Here is a 21,487-nt window from a genome sequence, read left to right on the forward strand (position 1 = left end):
TATTTTGTTTTAAAATGAGAGATTTGCTAACTTTTATATATGCCTCACAAAACGCTAGACCCAAAATTGGATTGGAGACTAAAACATACCTTTACAAAGAAGTGAAACACAGGGTTTTCCAACAAAAGCGAGTAGACATGTAAAAGTAAGACACCTTATTGTATTTTCTCTCCTAATAACACCTTAGTAAATCTTGTTTAAGATCATATTGCACAGGCTATGAAGCTGCAATGTAAACAATGCAATAGGTCTCGCAGCATTAAAGTTTGAGTTACCGGCATTGTAAATGACAATGCTTTGCATTAATTTTTTTGTTTAATTTGCAATTGGTATATAAACATGGGTTGTGAATGGTTAGCTGTTGCTTATGCTAAGCAAAGTTGGCAGTAATATAGAGTGCTAGTCTTGCTTGTAATAAGTATGCCGATTTAAAGCGCTCCAATACCTGTGGGTAAAGTTTGCACTATATAAAAGTGAAAACTAATATGCTGTATTAGAAAGACATGAACACGCCATTCTGATAAATTAGTCCAAGTAATTCTTTAAAAGCATTTACATTTTTGTTTTGCTTATACATTTCCAACTCCTTTCATAAGGAAGCACTGTTCTTGTAGTCTTGTTGCACCTGTCAACACACAGATAATTGACAGTGGTACGATATCTGAAGTTTTTTAGGTGACATCACTGAAGCATACAGAGTTTGAAGACAGGCTACTCTCCCACACTGGAGGGCTTGTGGGGAGCTCTGAAGAGTCGTGGCTAGTGACAGGAGGGTGGACCAGCTCTAGAAGGTAAAACAGGTGTTGCATGCTGGGATAGGCTGCGGCGAAGTAACAATGAATTGCGTTCATAGCCGGGAAGTGTTCGTGGGCACTCCCGTCAACCTATTGTAACAGAAAAAATGGTTTGGCTCGGAGGGCCACGCCTGCTAGACAGCATGAGGGAAGGGGGTGCACTTATCTCTCATCAAACGGCAATATGCCCACAACTGTCAGGGAGCACAGAGTAAAGCAAAACCCAGCATGTGGCACGAGTAAGCCCCATAACAAAGCTGGAACATTAAGCTACCCACTGTAGAGGCAGGAAGGTCACATCTGCCAGGCAGAGTCAAGCGAAACCTTACAAGTGACAAGAGGGTAGGGCTAAAATGCCACACCTGGTAGGAAGGGGCAGCATCCAGTAGTGCCATCCCCGGAGAGTAAAAGGGCAACCCCTGTTTTTGTTTTTAAAACATAAATAAAAGGCATTGTCATTTACAATGCCAATAGCTTAAACTCGTGTAAATGCGAGACCTATTGCATTGTAAATGCTTGTTATTCTGCTCACCAGGACCTAGCATTTTAGGTCTGGGTATTGACAGTGATAGACCTATTGCTAACAATATACATAGAGTGGGCTTTGAATCTACTCCTTTCAACTGTTGGCTTTCTTTGTCCAGCCAGTATCAGCCACTGGTTTGAAACTTTGTTAATGAAATCTTGGCTCAGACCAGAGCAGTTTGCTATATGGGTACATCCTTCCGCCTCTATATGAATGCTAGACCTTCTTGTCTACTCATGCTACACCTCTCCCCCTCTAATGTCCTAATGCTGCATGCATCAGCACATTAATTGCAGAACTATTGGCTTTGCCAGTGCTTATGGATCTTGGTTTTGGTAACCAACTGCCTTCTGGGAGTTTTAGTCTAGCTTGAGAACTGATCAAATCCTCCTGAATTCCTCGAGCACGGTGGTTTGTGGAAAGCTGCAAAGGACTACGCCTGTATACATGCTGTCCCAGTGGCTGGGGTCATACGGTCACATTAGGCCAGTGGGCCAGTGGGCCAACCTCAGGCCGCGACAGTACTATAGGGAAAGATTGCTCCTCTGATAGGCTGTTAGGATTGCGTCAGGCCGACAAGTTAAACTTATAAAAGACGTTGTCAAAGCCGAAGTGATTTTTTTTTTAAACACTGGTCAGCCTTGACAGAATGCAACTTCCTACAAAATTAAGTCCCTTCTAGACACAAAAAGTTATTTTTCTGTGGTCTAGAACAGAACTAACGGCGGCCTGAGATTGGGAAAGGCCTGACAGACTGCTGTGGCTGAGGCTTCCCGGCATGACTGCGCTCGGAAGGCATGGGGCCTGTGTTCCTTTTCTGTAAATACACGGCAGGCTTCGGTTTCCAGCAGTGTCCAAAATAAAATTCATGAGCAAAAGGTTAAAAAATAAATTCATCTCAGTAGTTCGGCCTTTACCATTGCGTTGCCTGCGTCACTCACGAAAACGCGTACGGTGGGTCATAGGGCGGCACCCATGAAAAGGGATCATCTGTGCCCGCCTCAAAATAACCCAGCTGAGCGGCCAGAAATACCGGGGCCGGAGAGGGGCTGTGCGGACCGGTGAGACGGGCGCCGGAGCTCCACACCACGGCAGGCTCCAGTCACCCCGCTTGGGGGGGCTCGGCTTATAACTATCCCCTGTCAGGGGCCGGGAGGAGGCTGCCCTGAGGCAAGAGCAAGGGGGCACTGCCAGAGCAACAGAGGAGATCTTTGGCCAGGAGCGAGAACATGAAAACCTGTCCGGAGTGAAGGATAGTCCTGGCCAGAGAGAGTGCCTGAGCCATGAAGGAAGCGCTATGAGCAAGGGTCTCTCTGGGTTTTATATTTACAAACAAACGCGCATGAGAGAGCAATGAGAAAAGGGCAATACAAACCGTGGCAGGAAATGAGTCTGGTATGAAATAACCAGGCGAGGCTCCTGGAAGTGCTGCAGGCTCAGGCCATCCGCCTCCATTCCACCGACAGCAGTGCCAGAGAACGAAACTGAAAGCTAAGTCCAAGCGCGCATTCTAAGCTCATTCCGGCCTGCTGAATGGAGCGCGTGTTCGCGGCCCGCTCCAATCCGATTCTTTTACATGCGCGTGGCCATCTCTTGTCTCCTGGGAGGCTGAGCCGGTGACTATAGGTCTCAGGCGAGACCCCGCTTTCGCGCGGTAATCGCCACGAGACCTAATAAAAATGAACCCTCAAACATTATTTATTTGTCAAAAGGAATGTGATGTTTCAATAAAACTGATCTTTCATTGCTTTACCAATGTAACGTTATTTGCAATTAGACCCAACCCTTTGTAACTGTGCTTTGTTTTAGATATAAGGTTCTCAGACCGTGTGTCGAGAACCTAAATTTAATCCAGTCATGTTTATTCAGTATGTTCTGCGCAAGAGAAAAGTATAATCCAAGCGATAAATGAAAGAGAAAGTGTAAAGAAGTAACTAGTAAAAAAACAGGAAGCAAAAGTACCAGGCTAGTGGAAAATTAAGTCTTGCAAAATAAAAGAAAACGAAACTTTACAAATAATGGGGTCACTGCATACAGTTTCCCTTGCGGTTTTGGGCAAGGCTGAAAAGCCTACATATTGCTCAACTCCGGAATCATTTATGAGCACTGTCTGCCCTCTGGTGTCCACCATTGGTATCTGTTCTCCTGCAAAAACAAAGTAGCTTTGGTTCGTAATAATGCTCAGAGCTATTAAGCTCGGGTGAAATGTAAATTACGCCGGAGTAAATTCGCGACTTTCGCATTGCTCGAAGTTCCAGAAATTAGACAATTACGCCACTTAAATGAAATTGGCGGTAAAAATGTACACCGAATGCCTGGGAACAACAGAAGACGAGCAGCTGTTTAAATGCATTCTTGCACCCAAAAACCGACACGAGCATGCATTTCATGCTAAAATACAGCACAAAATGACAGGTTTGGATTTTGTGTAATTCTGCAACAGTTTACATTTAAGGTGTCTTTTTGTATAATGCTATAAAGTGGGACCGGGAACCCTACATGAGTGTCTTTTCAAAGCTGAGAGATATGAGCAGAGACAAACTGGCCTACCAGGCTATGGGTGTTTCGGTGGACTGACAGTTTCTGGGGACCTGCTGGCCACGTTCGTATTTACAGCGCTTCTAAATAAACAAATCAAAAACAAATGGTTTTAAGGTACGCTTTATGCGGGCATAAAGCGTACCTTAAAACCATTTGTTTTTGAACCTCAGTTACAGAAAGTATAATACTAGGCCTGAGCGAAATTTAATTATGCCGGCGTAATTTGAGAACTTTGCGTTATTCCCACAATTATGCTACTTCATGAAAATACTCACCACATGTGATAAAAATTTGCAGTGAAAAGCAACATTCGTCATAAAACTTTACTATGAACGACCTGTGGTGTTTTATTTAAATGTCTCCTTGTGCCCAAAATTTAGGATGCATTCTGTGCCAAAATGTAGCATAAAATTATGTTAAGCAAATTACGTAAAATTCACTCACCCCTATATAAAGTCATGGTATACAACACTGCCCAAAGGAGTTAAGAGTGCAAACTTTGATGTGAACTCCAACTCCTTGACACTTCTTTGTGGTGTCTTTTAAGCCAGGAATCCCATTTTCTTACCTTCAAGGACAAGCAGTGCACAATCATGTGCATGGTGTTGCAATTATGCAACGCAAAAGTCAGTGCAAGTTGTTTACATTTATCATTATTGATAGTCTTTGTAAAAAGCCGACACACTACTGTGGCAACTTACAATGTATTTATATTGTTGCCAACACTGCATTTGTGCCCCTAAGGTAGATGGAGGGCTCCGATACCCAGGTTTAGCAGCAATGTACTCTAACATCCTTCTAATTCTATATAGATGTGTTTTTATTCATTTCTTTAGTCTACTACTTTTTGACTGGAAACTACATTTTCCTTTTTTAGTCATGGTGTTAAAATCTCAAGTCCTTCATCTAATTTTAGACCAATTGTTTTCCTGCTTCGGTCTGGGCAATTGAATGAAGAGTTTAAATACATTTAACACCTACAACTGCATGCACTTAAAATAAGCAAGAGAGCACCAAAACGAAAACCATCATCTGTGATAAGTCTACTCATGAGAAGCAAGAAGCTAAATTCAAAACAACACTTCTGTGTTTCACATTCCATAGCTCTCTATTGGGCACACCCTACTACTGGCCTACAGTTCTCGAGAAAAAGCATTGAACTGGCAATCTGAGTAGAAAAGAGATCACATGAGCACATATGACATTTAACAGAGCTACTAAGGTTGAATTACCTGAAGCCATAATTAAGAGCATCTTCAGCGGATATTACACCAATGTCCACGGTCCTGTTCTTCCAGATTCGATTGTTGGTCAGCATCTTATTTTTTACAGATACAGGAACAGAAAAGCAAGTTAGGAAGTAACACAGAACAAGTTTTTCCCTTTTTCCCATCACAGAAACGTTTTTGTCAGTCATTCATTATTTTGCCGTTGGAAGTTTCAAGCCCTCTTTGAAGTAATGAAATATAATCGATTTGTAGAGCACATGCTAATCCAAACCAGCAGATCATTATGACCGCCCATACTGATAGCTAGGGAGAGATGACTATTTGATGGACAGCCATGTCTTCAGAGCCTTTCTGAAGGCGGATTCGGATTCTATTTGACACATTTGGAATGGCAAGGAATTCCACAGTCTGTGTGCTAGGTACTTAAAAGAGTGACCAACCCATATGGATCTGCGGATTCCGGGTGTCGTGAGGAGAGAGGCGGCGGACCTCAGGGACATTCCAGGATTATACGGTTTGAGCGCAGAGAATTTTAGGTCCCTTTCTGAGGAAGGTCCTATGCGTGATGCACAGAGATTTCAACTGCATCCGCAGCCAATAAAGTACAGAACATTGAAGTACAATCAAAAGGTCTATGAAGTAATTTACCCACTCACTGCTTTAAAACGTTTCACAAACGTTTTCTGTGAAAAAAACCCACACAAAACTGCCCAACTATGTTTAAAGGCTCTCTTCACAAAATATTAAAAGAAAGAAATTGAGAAGTAAGTTAGGTCCAGTCTGCTTATTTCCCAGTGTACTGAAACACCACCATCTCTTCACTGTCGGGCATCTGCTGTGACACGCATAAGCAATAATGGTATTTCTGTCATGATTCAGTGCTTACCTCTTCCAGTTCGTCAATACGAATCGAGAAATTTTTTAGGAACTCATAAATGTCATCCATGAGGCCAATAGGCATGTCCTGAAAAAGATGTAAAGACATTGTAAGGGGACATAGCGCGTCACATTTGAAGCAGCAGCAGAGGAGCATCAGCTAACATTCCAAGCAGTGCTGAAGCATCAACAAGAGGGGTCACCACTCCTAAGGGCTAGAAATAAACCAAGACAGAAACATGACTTTTGCACACACTGTCCAGTGGTAAGATAGCTTCAGAATGCTGATTTCCAGGCTTGAAAGTCAACACTTAATAAGCAATACATTAAACAAATGAAAATAGTTTTTTGGGGGGGAGAAAGCTGTGATAGCTGCTCACCCACACCATTTCTACGGCCGCCTACCACAGCTGCTCAGTACAACAGATAACGTTCCACAAGGCAAAGCCAACTTTATTGGCTGGTAGATTTCAAAAGGATTTTCCGTACACAAGAAAAACAAAATGAGTATATTCCCCTACCACTCCACATCCTTGGCTCCTTACCCCATAAAATAACAAGCATTTGCAATGCAATGGTCTCGGCATCATTAAAGGTAGAGCTATTGGCATTGCTCATGACATTTTTTTTTCTTTAAATCACAAATAATCGGCATTGTCATTAACATTGCCAATACACAATGCTCTGCACTCAACAGCACACAATGCTCTGCACTCAACAGCACACAATGCTCTGCACTCAACAGCACACAATGCTCTGCACTCAACAGCACACAATGCTCTGCACTCACTACTCTGCACTCACTACTCACTACTCTGCACTCACTACTCACTACTCTGCACTCACTACTCACTACTCACTACTCTGCACTCACTACTCACTACTCACTACTCTGCACTCACTACTCACTACTCACTACTCTGCACTACTCTGCACTCACTACTCACTACTCTGCACTACTCTGCACTCACTACTCACTACTCTGCACTCACTACTCTGCACTCACTACTCTGCACTCACTACTCTGCACTCACTACTCTGCACTCACTACTCTGCACTCACTACTCTGCACTCACTACTCTGCACTCACTACTCTGCACTCACTACTCTGCACTCACTACTCTGCACTCACTACTCTGCACTCACTACTCTGCACTCACTACTCTGCACTCACTACTCTGCACTCACTACTCTGCACTCACTACTCACTACTCTGCACTCACTACTCACTACTCTGCACTCACTACTCTGCACTCACTACTCACTACTCTGCACTCACTACTCTGCACTCACTACTCACTACTCTGCACTCACTACTCACTACTCATCACTCACTACTCACTACTCATCACTCACTACTCACTACTCTGCATTCTCCCTTCCGTAGTGTAATGCCCTTCACGGCCGGATGCAGTATGTAGGTACTCTCATATATTTCTTGTCACCTACGATGTAAGACTGTGTGTTGGATCTAGGAGGACATATATAGCAGTTTTGTTTCACTCATTGCACTAGCACTGTGCTTTTATCCTCTCTTCTCCGTTTGATTAAACACATAAGCCAGCATGTAAACATTTGTATTAATGAACACTGTGCCCCGGAAGTCAGGCACGGTCGCCTGTGACGGGGGCGGGGCCACGTCCAGACCGGAAGAGGAGGCAGGCGGAGTCAAATGCGTCTCGCGCCGGGGCTCCTGTGAGCGGTGTGGAGCCCGGGGCCGCGCCAGCAGGAGGTTGGGCGCCGCGTGCTGAGAGCAGAGTCCCCGACATTGGCCAGGTAAGTTCCAAAAGGCTGGGGGGGCTTGGTGCACTTGTGTGTGTGCGTGTATGCTCGTGTGTGTATGTATGTGTGCGACGGTGACAGGGGGGAGGGAGGGAGGGAGGGAGGGGGGGGGGGGGGGCCTCGGTGCACTTGTGTGTGTGCGCGCGTGTGTGTGTGTGTATGTGTCAGGGGGGGGTGTCTCTGTATGTATGTATGTGCGTGCATGCATGGGCGCTTGTGTGTGTGTATGCGCATGCGTGTGTGGTGCTTGAGCTTCCCAGGAGACAGCGCCTGGCCACAGCGCGCGTTCCCGTTTCAAATCGGCTCCAAGGATGCGCGCGGCCGAAACTGTCTCCTGGGAAGCACACTCGCTAACAAAAGATCTCGGCGAGACGCGCTTCCGCGCGTTTAGCCGAGCCCTAAAAAATCTGGCCAAGTCATTGCGTTTTATTTTTTCTTATTTCAGTTTTGGCTAAACTACTGTACAACATGGCTAAAAGAAACATTTACAAAGGCGATATCACATCTCATAGGCGAGATCTTTGCAAATAATAGTTTAAATGAGATAATATGAGTGATGTGTACACCAGAGACCACCCGTTACTATCTGTATGTAGTGTGAACACCATTTTGCATGCTTGGTTTTGTTTAATACTCCAAGGTGCTCGTGTTAAAGAGTTCCCTCTGCTGCCAACATCCCCTCAGCGGTGCAGAAGACTGTTCATAGTCTTTGTGTTATACGCATCTGTTTCTTTTCCCAGCTGTGTTCATGACGTTTCCTGAAGTCTGCGTTATATACACAGTTCTCTCTGCTGCAGTTCTCAAAGGCTCTATGCGGGGACAGCTGTCTAGTCAAGACCTAAAAAGTGGGGATTTTTAGAAGCGCTAATTCCATTTCTCAGTCTATGCCGGGAGCGGAGGAGCATGGGGCAAACCACTCTGCCAAGGAGCCAGGGGGCACTCAGAAGACGCCCATGATTAACAGCTACCGGAGTGTACCCCATCTTGCCACCCTCTCCACGGAGTATTGCATTTTCTTCCCACATAAACAGTGGAGTTAACCTTTACAAAGACACCGAATTCTGATCGGATTGAACGGAAATCCTTCTCCTGCACAGCGTGCTTGTGTTCAGAAGCAAGATCTAGTAGCCTCTGGAACAAGCATTTGCAATGCAATAGGTCTCGCAGCATTAAAGTTTGAGTTACTGGCATTGTAAATGACAATGCTTTGCATTAATTTTTTTACATTTGCAATTGGTAAATAAACATTGTTTGTGAGTAGTTAGCTGTTGCTTATGCTAAGCTAAGTTGGCAGTAATATAGAGTGCTAGTCTTGCTTGTTATAAGCATGCTGATTTAAAGCGCTCGGATACCTGCGGGTAAAGTTTGCACTATATAAAAGTGAAAACTAATAAATAAAAAAACAGCCTACCTGTACCACGTCCGTTCTTATGACAGAAGCATGCACAAAGAGAGAAGGGATAGAGGTGTGCACACACAAGGAAGCAGGGACGTGCACACACGAAACAATGGAAGCGCAGAGGTAAGCATAAACGCAGGGCACGGGGAGGCAGAGGGATGCACACAAGAGAAGCCGAGAGGTGCAAGCGGGGATGGGGAGGGACATGGATGTGCACAGCACGAAAGAGACAGGGAGTGTACAGGTGCACAGAGGAATGCATAGGAACCCTCCCTTCTCAGGGGTGCAGCCGCATCCATTATTGGTTAGTGACTGATATTTTTAATTCTATTTATCTCTGGTCTATTGTAAAGCGCTCTGATACCCGCAAGGGTTATGTTGGCGCTATAAAAAACTCTAAATAAGTTGCCAAGTTTTTTAGAACCCTGAAAATGGCAAGGGCATCAGAGTTACAAACTTATAAAAGTCATCCTCTCTTCAAAATGGCTTCTGTTGTGCAAAGTTTAGAGCACACAGCAAGCACCGTGAGGCAATGGAAACAGAGGATACTGCGCAGCCACCAAAAATGCACACAAAACAGAACTACTAAACACCAGCTCAACTTGGTCCATGTTTCATCCAAGTTGGAAGGATAAAACACCAGGTCCAGGACATGAACCTATGATCGTGAAATGACACTGAAATGCCTGCAGCAGACTTCTTATTAGTAAGCTATCTCAAACACCAATGAGTGACTTTACTTACAAAAACAAACAGATCCCAAACATTTATTTCCAGCCAAAAACGTGCAGATCCAAGAGAGTATGGCTGGGAAGTAATTGCAACCGGTTGTGGCCGAGCCCTGCCTCAGAAATGCCCACTTAGGGCCAAAAACAGAGTGTCCAGCTCTTCAAAACTGCAGCTGGCAGAGAGCCTTCAGCGCAGCCCAGTGACATTATCGCCTGCTCTGCCAAATACTAGCGCTTCGCACACATTTAAACCCCAAGAGTCGGAGGCGGAACAGCTCTTCCTTTAACCCTTCCACAGGCGACAAAAAGAAAGGGGTAGAAATGGTAAAGTCATCCCGTCATTTGCAGCGCCAAGAAGACAACGACCTCAAATGCTATACCGAAACACATCTTTTAAATGCATTTAGAATTTATATTTAAACATGTTTGGCAGTCGAGATGGGAGGTCATCTTACGCTCCTATTCAAACCCTGATCTCCTCGCTGAGAAGCATTTTGTGCTGGTTTAGTGGGGGCTTTTGGTGAAAGAGGGAATCCATAGGAGAGAAATCAGCAGCTTTGCTTTATTTTCGGTCCCGGGTCTTATTGGCGCTTATGAGTGTGGAATATTTGTTTAAATGTTTAAACCGAGCTGACACCGGCCCAGCAGACAGACGAGCTGCATGCGAAACCTATCGTGGGGCGGGACTTCCGTTTTGTGAAGCCCGCGCCCACGGATTGCCTGGAGGAGCACCGAGGGAGAGCCCCGCGGTCGGAGGCTGCACAAGTCCGGAGGGCCGGTGAGCGGGGAAGGGGGGGGATGCCTGTATGTGTGTGTGTGCGACGGCGGAGGGGTGGGGTGGGGGGGGGGGGGGGGTGCGACGGCGGAGGGGTGGGGGGGATGCTTGGTGCACGTGTGTGTGTGTGTGCGTGTATGGGACGCTAGGATATTAGTTAAGATCTTACAATCTGTCTTTAAAATAGATAGCAGACAGATCTTTATGTGGTTTCAGAATAGGTTTAAGGCTCCAGATGAAAGGGGCCAGTCCAGAAGCAATTGTCTTAGGGCCCCAATGCATACTCGGCAGGGGGGTTGGTACCAGCCTTTTATCGCTGCATAGCAATGGTTGTTGCGGGCCAGCAGAGTTTAGCCGAGTAAAGTTCACAGCGGTATGGAGGCCACATGAAAAGTCACTCACAGATAAGGTTGCAGGCAGCCAGTGACCACTGCGGTTGTCTTTGGGGTCCTACAGGGTCTCTGTATGTGTGGGTGCGTGCGTGCATGAGCGCTTGTGTGTGTGTCTGTCGCTGTTTCTGCGCATGCGAGTGTGGTGTTGCTGCTTCCCAGGAGACAGCAGCTGAGCGCGTTCGCGAGCGCGTGGCCAGCGGAAATCGCCTCCTTGAAGAGGCAATGCGCGTGGCCGAGGCTGTCTCCTGGGAAGCACAGTCCGTGACAAAAGATCTCGGCGAGTACAGCGCTGACGCACTGTATCGCTACGAGACCTAAAAATGGATAGGGCAATAAAGATCAATGATAAAATAAACTGTGGGTGAGGTGTATACTGGACCTCTATGAACTCGGAGGACAGTCATAGTGTTTGTACAGCCAAAGGCTGCGGATGGACACTATGTACCCAAAAGTGAAGTCCACATTTGATGTATGAGACACAAAAGTTTAGGATTTTTCAGAAGGCAAAATATAGGGCGCTTTGAGGAAAATACGGAACAGGGATGAGACTAAATGCATTTTTGACAAACAGAGAGTGAAAGATGAATAGCAATTGGAGATATATGTATAAACATATAAGAAGAAAAAATAGAGAGCAAGCATTTTATTTAACGTATTTTCCATTCATGTTAAAGGTCCTTTACTTTTCACCACTGGTGATAAAACAGTTCTTTTATAATTATTACAAAATATCTTTTAATGACATTTAGAATTTCAAAAGTTTTATTATTACTAAGCGATACTGCAGTAAACATTCTCGTTGTGCAGTGGATTTAACAAACAAGCAGGGAAACCGGATTTCTTTCTGAGATGCTAAAAGCTCAAGGATTTTGTTTCTAAACAGAGGTAGAACATAATTTAGGTGCATATTACGTAAAGCACAGTAATGTGAATGTCAATGAGGAAAATGGTGGCTTTCAGCGCTGGAGCTTTCTAAGGAAATTAAGAAAAGGTGACTTGACTCTTGAGCAGCGACAGCATTCTGAAATCAATCTCTATTAAATGTCTAGTGCTGGAGATAATGTACATTTATATAAAAATAACACTATTTGATTTTGCATCTTGAAATGTTATTTTTGATCGGGCATGTTATGTTTTTCATGCATCTGTAGCATGTTTGCTGCAACCTGTGTAAGTGGATTTCATTTCCTTGCTATCTGTGAAAATACTGCATATGCTCTAGGGACGTGTTACAGAGCTATTGGTTGACGTGACCACAAATAGATCGATTGGGGAAAAGGAAAATGCTTAAGGCTCCCTCTTCGAACATCCACATTCATATGTGATTGTTGCTAGCTTCAAAGATAGAATACCTGGCATCAACAACAATTGATAGTGAGCTGCGCCTGCAATGTCTGTTAAGTGATGAACGCTTAACTCGAATGTACAAACATAGGGTTGTGCTATGAACTCACCCTTGTTTCCAACATAAGTTAGTTTAATGCCTATGTAAGAGAGAGAAAGAGAGAGAGAGAGAGAGAGAGAGAGAGCGAGCGAGAGAGAGCGAGAGAGCGATATATATATATAAAATAAAAACACAAATAAAGTTGAGAGGGGTGAGGTGGGAAAGGAATCAAAATGGGGAGCTAAAGGTAAGGAAGAAGAAAACACGGGGAGTGAGGAGGGAGAGATACATGTGGAGAAAGGACAGACATGGGGAGAAGGGAAGAGGGTGATGAGAAAGAGGAAAAAGAGCAGGAGTGGGAAAGATTAAGAGCGCATGAGAAAGAGAGATGTTGGTGGCACGTCTCTCCAGTGCTGCATCTCTCTTCTTTGTTAGGTATTCATACATAGGCTGCCTCTGAAAATGGCAATCATCCTCCTGCCACACAGTACAGATTTTAACGTTGCACATCTAAAGAGGTCAATCTAACTTACTTTAGGGAACTACGCGGGTGATGCCACCAGAATATATCTTTTTGGGAAACGGTTATTTTAGATCCAAGGATGCTCAGAAAAGAGACTACACAGGGATGTTGCATAGTATCTTATATGTGAGCTGGCATTACAGCTCAAGAAGCGTAGCATAGTTTCAGAAGCAATGGCAGGAATGCAGAATACGATTAGAAAGATACCAGGACTGGTCATGTCCTGCTTTGAACACAAAAAGGAGGAGTCACGCACCAGTACAGAAAATCACCCTTGATTCTGGAAATGACAGTCTAGAGGGCAGCTGGAAGGTCCTATTCTGTCTTGAATAAGACCGGCGCTAACAATTTTCTGCCGCACAAAAAAATAAAGGATCATGGCCGGTTTTGAGCTGTACAACTTGTTGATGTAAGTCTATGACCTTTCAGTGCTGATGATAATTTTCTGTCGTGCATAGCTTGGGGACCTAAAATTAAACTGTACAGCTGTCCATGGAACATGATGTTGGGAGTCAGCCAACTTGGGCAATGGTCATTTTCTATTTACCTGGTGAACTCCTCCTGGGCGTACATACGCTGCATGCATCCTTGCGCCGGACACCCGCTCATAAAATTCAAACATCTAGAGAGATATTAAAACAAAATCATAAAAATTAGGCTCTTGTCTGCATAGGTAAAAAGTTAATAGAAGTTTAAAATCACCAACATATTCTAGGTGTATCTTCAGGAGTTGAAGCCAGCTTGCAACTTCTGAGGATCATCATAAATGTAAGAACTGGCAGATTTTGAAAAAGATGTCATTTTAGCTTTCAGCATGTTTCTTTCATATCCATTGTAAAAGGTCTGTCACAAACAACATAAAAGGGGAGTACCTATGTCATTCTCAGAGAGAAGGAATCTAGCTCTGGTTTTAACTAGGATGTTAAAAACTGCTCAGGTTGGTGATTTGTCTTTTACAGTAAAGGTTGAGGCAAGGAAGTCTTCTTAACGCCCTTTCATATGCTCTGTATTGGTAAAGTCACATATTGCGCAGGCAGATATGAACGCTGCCATCAAAGCTTCTTTACACTGGATAGCACAGTAAACAACACTTCTTGGAGAAACACAACATGCCTAACTAGAAGCATACAACTAAAACACAGTTGTTTCACTTTAGCTGTTAACCGTATACTGTGGCATTCCTGCTGGGATTGTACATGGGTGGGGGGGGGGGCAACAAATACTGGGAGTTAGGTTGCCATGACAGTAAACTAAAATCCTGATTAAGTCTGATCTTTAATTAAGCAATGGCTTTCTAAAAATGCCGGCAAACGTCAAAACCAGCAAATCCATTTTATTTCTTTGAATGTGTACTGCCACTAGCAGATGCTGCAGCAACGCAGGTAAACATGTTTTGCCTTGGTTTTCTGTTATTAATATGAAGTTGCCATCAAGTGTTAGGAATGTCTGTATGTTGTGGTAGGTACAGTTGTCAGTGATCTCCTTTTGAATTCGTTGTGGATCATCCATGCATTTTAATGAAACTAGGGCTGTGGTGAAGGTCACACCAATGGATGCAGTCAGAGTCCTTGTATCGTGCTAGATTGTGCATGGTCACCCAAGTAACCTACTCAAGTTCTCTGCCTATTTGTTGGTGTTAAGTTGAGAATTAATTTGAATGTTTATTCCAAGCTTAAATGAAATAGAACCACACCTCAAAGCAGGAAAACATCACATTTAAAAACCGGACAGCCACAAACTAATTCAGATATCCATAATATCTGACAGCATTTAAATCACATACATTATCCTCCTTAAAATGTGCAGCAGTGCATTCCCATTGGGATCCAAACCAAAGACGGAAAAGAGCATTAGCAATACAAAACATTCAAGACAAGAGCAGTAAAGGGCATTGGAGAGAAGCAATAAAGTGGCTTTTTTTCAAGCAGCATGGCTTGTGAAAGACGTTAAAGATTATACCCTGTATTTCCCAAAGAACACAAAACTTATCGCCAAAATGCACCTGGTGCTAAGTTCTTTTTACATGAGGTATGTTTAGAGGTGGAAAGAGGGCATCTCTCTAGTGTGGCTTAGTGAATGCAAAACTATGTTTAGACTGTTGTGCCATACTGAATGCCCTTGGTTTCGACGATTTGCAAGCATTTCTCCAATCACCTTTTGTGTGTTTGTTGCAATTGTGATTCTAAACACACTATTCAGGCTAAGTTTAATTCTGGATCGAACTGTTCAATAACAGCTAATGGGCAACGGCTAGAATATCCTAAGATGATAAGAAATGTGTTTTTTCTGCACTTAAGCTTGGCATAAAAGTGTAAAGTCAACATAAATTGATTATTTTTTCAATGTCATTTTTAGTGTCTGGAATGAGTTTATAATTCTTTAAATGCCAAAAGGCCATAGTGAAAAATAGAGTCCCCTCCTCAATGTGGAAATAATTCGAAATTACCTTCTCTCTCTCTTCAAACATCCAGAAGAAGGGGGTCATAGCTCCGATGTCCAGGGCATGAGTGGTGAGAGCCATAATATGGTTGGCGATGCGAGTGAGCTCCCCAAATAGTACTGTAAGGACAGAGGAAAAGAAAGACACAGGCACATCAGATAAGCCCTTCATACCAATTAAATGCAGAGCAAGGACTTGAAGCATACATGTCAGAGTGATGTGTTATGCTCGGATATCCATGAAGTAACCTTCCTTGCTCTACTATGCCTAGGATTTTGGTAAGTCACTCGGAGCTACAGAGGAAGCCAGCTGAAGGAGTCGAATGCAGAGTACAGCAAGCTGAGAGTGATGCATGAGCTCAGTCATCGCGGTAGAGGATATGGGGAGTCTTCCATGTACTATCTTGTCTTTCCTTTGTATTGCAGGGCCTTTCTTTAGGATTTGTGCTTGACCAAATAAACTATGTTGCTTTATTTTGATCCTATTAAAATCTTTATTTCAATCACACTTCAAAATTACTATAAATGTGCTTAATTTTTGCTTTTTTAACTGCTAAATGTGTACAGTTCATTTACAGGTATTTACATTTTGTTGAGTAATTCTACAAAATGACATCCCACAGCCTTTCCTTGACACTCCCTGTACCCCAGTAAGATTGTCATATAATCCACTTTACTTTTGTTTCTCTGACTGCAAAGTGAAAGGAATTTGTAAACACCAATCCCCAGGTCAAAGAAATAAGCAGCAAAGTGTCATAGCCCGACATTTGACCTCTGCCTTTGAAACGCAGCAAAGTGACATGATAAATGAGGAATTTAAAGACATTTTTAGTTATTTTTTGCTTGAACTTTTGCAACGTGCCAAAAATTGGCTCGCGAACACAGTTTGGGAAACACTGCTGTAGAATATATGTACGTACAAGAGAAGAAAATATAAAAGCAATTGAACATCTTCAAATCTTGAGGGTGGAAGAATGAACATTAATCTCAATAAGTGCACAGGGAATATCAGGAGACATGCAGTGGATTATGCAGCAGGCTGGATGTGAGGTATTGTGAGTAAGAGCGCTGATAGAGGGACAAGTCCTGGCCTCCCATTAAAGCATGGTGTAGAGTATTGGTCGTCTAGGTAAATTAAATTGTGCTATACCATAACACAATAATGATGGATAGTTCTAGAATTCCCTATACCTTTATGTAGTCCTATAGCAATGTGTCTAAACATATATTTAGTCACTGTATCTCAAAAACATTTTATTGCCCTTTTGGATCACTGTATTTGCGGACACAACATTACCTTTCTTCTTTACCTTTGAGAAAGGCCCATGTTCTATTCCCGATAGCTCCCTACCTGGTCTTCTGGTTTCTGGAGGTCTGTGCGTGGGCTCCTAAATGGAATCTTTTCTCATAACAAGGCCTGGACTGTTTACTACAATTACAACAAATGTAAGACGAAAACAGAGTGCTGGCATTCTGAAGCACTACTTCATAGAAACTCATGACCCTGTACTGCTAGGATTTCAATTGAGCTTAATCTGGATGAAAGTATAAGAATATTAAGACTCAAAAGAAGTGTCTTTAGATTCAAGACAACTGCCAACCAGCACAGGGCCCAGTGTGTTTTAAATGTTGCAACACCAGGCACTATCAACTGCACAATTTAAACTGTACAATGTATTTATATCATTTATAAAGCGCTCTGTCACATAACGGGTATCCTGGCCCTAAGGGAATCTAAAGGGGAAGAAGAGTTAACGATTCCTACAGTGTAAGCAGTAATTCAGCTTGCTAGTAGAGACGGTATTTTACAATGTTTCACAACATTTGGCCACAGCCCAGTTTCTCGTGTTCTTCTGAAGTGAAATAACTTGGGGGTAGATCTCAAAGCATCTGGAGCACTATTCCCTAAATGAGCTGCTGTGATCATGAGTGCTTGACCCCATTGTCTTGTTTTTCTGGCTTTGGCCACATTAGCGGACAAGGAGAGAAGGTTTGTGCCTGGTATATACCACTGATCTTCATTTGCAGAGGGTTTGGGCCAAATCCAAGGAGCGATTTGTTGACGTTACAGAGTGCCTTAACACCTTAGCAGCTATGGAACGTCCAGCTCCAGTGCTGAACGTTCCATTGCGCAGTTGCAGTTGGAACGTCCAACGGCCGACGGCAGCACTCCCGAGGTAGTGGTGCCGTCGGCCGTTGGACTGGGCGCAGCACTTATGAGGTTAAACCTAACTCTTGGTCTCAATGGCAACCAATGTAAGGCCTTCAAGGCCAATGATATACAGATTACCTTCTGGGTCTATTCAGGGCTACTTTAGCCATCACTGCTTGGACTCAGGGTAGACCATCAAGCAGGTATTCCTGGGTTCCCACCAACAAGGCATTGCAATAATGCAGCCTGCGGATTACCAAGCATCTGGGTGAGGAAGGCAGTAACAGAAGGATCTTATGTGGTATTCTAATTAGGAAGAAACAAGACCCAACAGTCTTATTTACATGAGATTCCAGGCTCAGTTTTTTGCCAAAGGTATCCTCTAGATTTCTGACAGCCTCTGACGGAACAGGAGTCCTGTCGGAGGGACCAGGCCAAATGTTAGGGGGTATGGAGCCAGGGACTTAGTTGCTGAGCAGCAATGGAATTCAGTCTGAACTTCAACAAGTTGAGCCAGCTACTGATATCATTCATACACTCATGGAAGGTGCCAACTGACGTCCTGTGATTTGCTTCCAATGATAAGATGAGTGCAATCAGCATAGTTGACCAAACTGACATTGTGTGACTTAATAAGTGATACCAAGAGGCTTACATATATGCTATAGGGAATTGGGCAAATTGATGACCCTTGTGGGCCGCCATATCGAGCAGTCCTGTACTCCAAGCAAAAAGGTGAGAGGGACACCAGTAGCGGTCTATCCGAAAGTGAAGAGTAAAGTCCCTTTGCAACCGTGCCCTTATCCCCAATTGACCTTACTCTGATTTACAGTATCAAACGCAGCAGACAGATCTAATAAGATCAGTACCACAGATTGACCATTATCTACTCTCATTTTAAGTTCACCAACAGATGTGAAGTTTTTCTGTCCCGTGTCCTGGTCGAAAACCAAATTGCTCTTCTTCGAAAATGTTGTTGACTTCCAGGAACAGAGAAAACGTTTTGCTGACAAAACGTTCCAGAATCTTGACGGGGTATGGTAGAAGAGGGAGTGGTCTGTAGTTACTTAAGATTGTAGGGACCAGCGATTACTTTTTTTAATAAAGGTGATACAATTGCTCTTTTCCAAACTGCTAGTACTTTGTCAGTTTGCAAAGATTGATAACAGATTTGCCAGAGCCGTGGAAATAGTTTTCCCGCCTGTTCCTTCCAAACCCTGTGAGGTGAAGGATCCAGGGGTAAGCCGGAGGAGATAAACACTGTAATAGTTTGAAATTCATCCTCTGCTAAGTGCTCAAAATGATCTAGTTCACTTACTTACTCCTTAGCACAGAGTCTCGACGAGACCAGAATATAAGGTAAAATAGTGATGCCTTCGATGATTTTCAAGATTTTGTCCTCGAAAAACACAGCCAGATTGTCACAAAGTCTGTGACGCCGGTAAAAGATGGTTCACACATTCTGGATTGGACAAATCTCGCATGATGTTGAACACTTTCTTTGCGCTGTTGGGTGCAACCAAGATAACGCTAAAAAAGTCTCCAGTTTTAGCTTTAGAAATTTCGATCTTATGCCAGAGCTGCTTTAATAGACAAAAATCTTCAGAGTGTGCATTAGTTCCAAACGAGTCTTCATGTATGAAACTGTAAAATACTACATGAAGAATCCAACCTCACTCTATAACTAGTTAAAAAAGCTAATCTTACTTGGATCTTGAGCTTCCAACATGTACAGAAGAAATGCAAAGCCGGTACTGGAACTCTGGAGCTTATGAGTCCTTGCCCCCTCGATAATGGAAAGCCTAATGAACGACTGTGGAATGAGGGTAAAATGAGGAGATACATTGGTCTGGATTCTGAAAATCAGCAGTCTGAAGAGATACTGCAATCTCCTATTCAGAAGCCACACAGCAAACAGGGAGATCCAGTCTGCGGCTTTAATACTGAGCCACACTCATATAGTGGAGGCTCAAGAGCTGTAGCCTCACGCAAAGGAAGTCTTAAAGCAGGTAGAGTTCTGGTGTGGCTTTCCAACTAAGCCACATCTGTGATCCACAAGGACAAAGGAATGACACACGGTAAGATTAAGATTGACTTTAGTAGGTCCCTCTATCCAGCACCTCCTTTTAAAATAGAAATTGGGGTTAAACTCATATAACTCCTGCTAGAATAAATATTCAACCTGAATAAATATGCATGTGCAGTAAAATCGTATACATAAATTACATCGCATGATCCTTTACCATAAATTTGGATATACAAGGAGGCTGGCTTTTGTTTATGAATACTGGTGGGAGAAGTATAATTGCATATGCAATTGAATACTTATGTAAGTTTAACTATTCCACCATTTCTATTGCAGTCAGAGGAATATTACAGCATGTTACGTGTTAATATAATACGTATCCTGTATTGACTTAAAATAATTTGTGTTGTACTGCTAATGTTTTTGTAAAGTGCATATGGATTCTAATTATCTTAATTATTTTAAAGTTGAATTATAACTGTGTCTGTAATCCAACTCTGCTGATTTATAAAACTATGGAAGATGCCTATGTTAAGAGAGTGGTAACAGAAGTCATTCATTGGTCCCGCCAGACAATATTGTATCATGTTAAGACTGTGGATGCAAAACGGTGACATTCTCCTTACCTCTGATCCACTGTGCCCTTGGTGGTGGTTGAATATTCAGCAGTTTCTCCACAGCCAATGAGTAGGCCTGTTCATTGCACATCATAGATACATAGTCCAGGCGGTCAAAGTACGGTAGGGCCTGTGGATAAAGAAAATGCAGCAGACAGCGACAGTAATTAAGGGTCTATGGCTACATGAATATTCAGTTTTTACGGTTGCAATATCAGTGGCTGGTGCTTATTGCATTAATTCACAAATAAATGATGTGGGCAATTAAGGTATTTGGAATCACAGTACCCAAGCATGGCCAGTCACAAGCATCTAACCTGACACCAGCAGTGCAACTTCCCCTCTCGCCGGTCATTTTTCGCTAAAGTCAATATCCCCCTCTGAGCGCTTTCATTCTTGAAAATACTGCACCAGCAACTGTACTCTGCCACCCACTTATTCGGAGCAACGTAGCAGAAATGAGAGCGTAATTTTGAGAAAAGTCCACTTAGCTGCCCAAGCCATGGCAACCTTGATAATCTTCACGAGGGAGAGATTACTGCCCAGCCAACTACCCTCAATGAGAGTTTTGTGGATAGTGGAGAAATGTTTTGGAATGTTAATACTGGTGTTTAGTTAGTGCTTTGGGTACAATTAACATAACAATAGATTCAATCCAATGATACTAATACATTCTAGTAACACATATTCGACAGCAAGAGCTGGATGGTCGTGGTTGAGTATTCAAAGATATCGGCCCACTGGCTTGCCCACCTTCTTATATGAAGCCTCCTACCTCAATTCCAAATTGTCAATATTTCTTCTGATTTATAGACTCTTTTGCACCTCCACTTTATGTCTGCTTTTTGTTGTTATTTCCAACAATTTCTTTCTAGGTTGACCATCAATGCCTCTTTGCTACCAACCAACAATGACATTTTAACCAAAGAGGGACAGAGCCCTTTAATGAACGGAACACAAAAGATTTATGGATGCCTTTGCACAAATACCAACATTGCGTTTTACCATACTAACTTAATATTGGACAAATCACTATCATATTGTAACTCAGTTCATTTATGTGTGAAATTGACAGCAATTCGAGATGGAGTAAAAGAGGAACTATTTAAAAACTGGCAAACTGCATTTGGTTGCAAGCAACACGTTACTTACCTAGAAACAAGTTACTTACCTTTGATAACGTCTTATCTGGTAGAGCCTTTATCTAGCTGCAGATTCCTAACCTTACGAATTCCCCAGGCATCAAACTGGATCCGGAAGATTTTTCATGAGCAGTACCTCTGCAGGTGGCGTCAATTAGGTCC

General features: G+C 43.1%; 1 protein-coding gene across 1 annotated transcript in view; it reads right to left on the reverse strand.

Annotated features, from left to right (window-relative positions):
* NDUFS2 (NADH:ubiquinone oxidoreductase core subunit S2) overlaps positions 1–21,487 on the reverse strand; it is a 102,548-nt gene that overhangs the window by 40,659 nt on the left and 40,402 nt on the right. Inside the window, exons 4-8 of the mRNA XM_086945431.1 lie at positions 20,193–20,313; positions 15,396–15,508; positions 13,497–13,571; positions 5,977–6,054; positions 5,094–5,179 (exon numbers count right to left, since the gene is read on the reverse strand). Of these exons, the coding sequence (XP_086801557.1) occupies positions 5,094–5,179; positions 5,977–6,054; positions 13,497–13,571; positions 15,396–15,508; positions 20,193–20,313 (473 nt within the window). The remainder of the gene's footprint in view (positions 1–5,093; positions 5,180–5,976; positions 6,055–13,496; positions 13,572–15,395; positions 15,509–20,192; positions 20,314–21,487) is intronic.

This window comes from Lissotriton vulgaris, chromosome 12 (genome assembly GCF_964263255.1).
Source record: "Lissotriton vulgaris chromosome 12, aLisVul1.2, whole genome shotgun sequence".
Lineage (NCBI taxonomy): Eukaryota > Metazoa > Chordata > Amphibia > Caudata > Salamandridae > Lissotriton > Lissotriton vulgaris.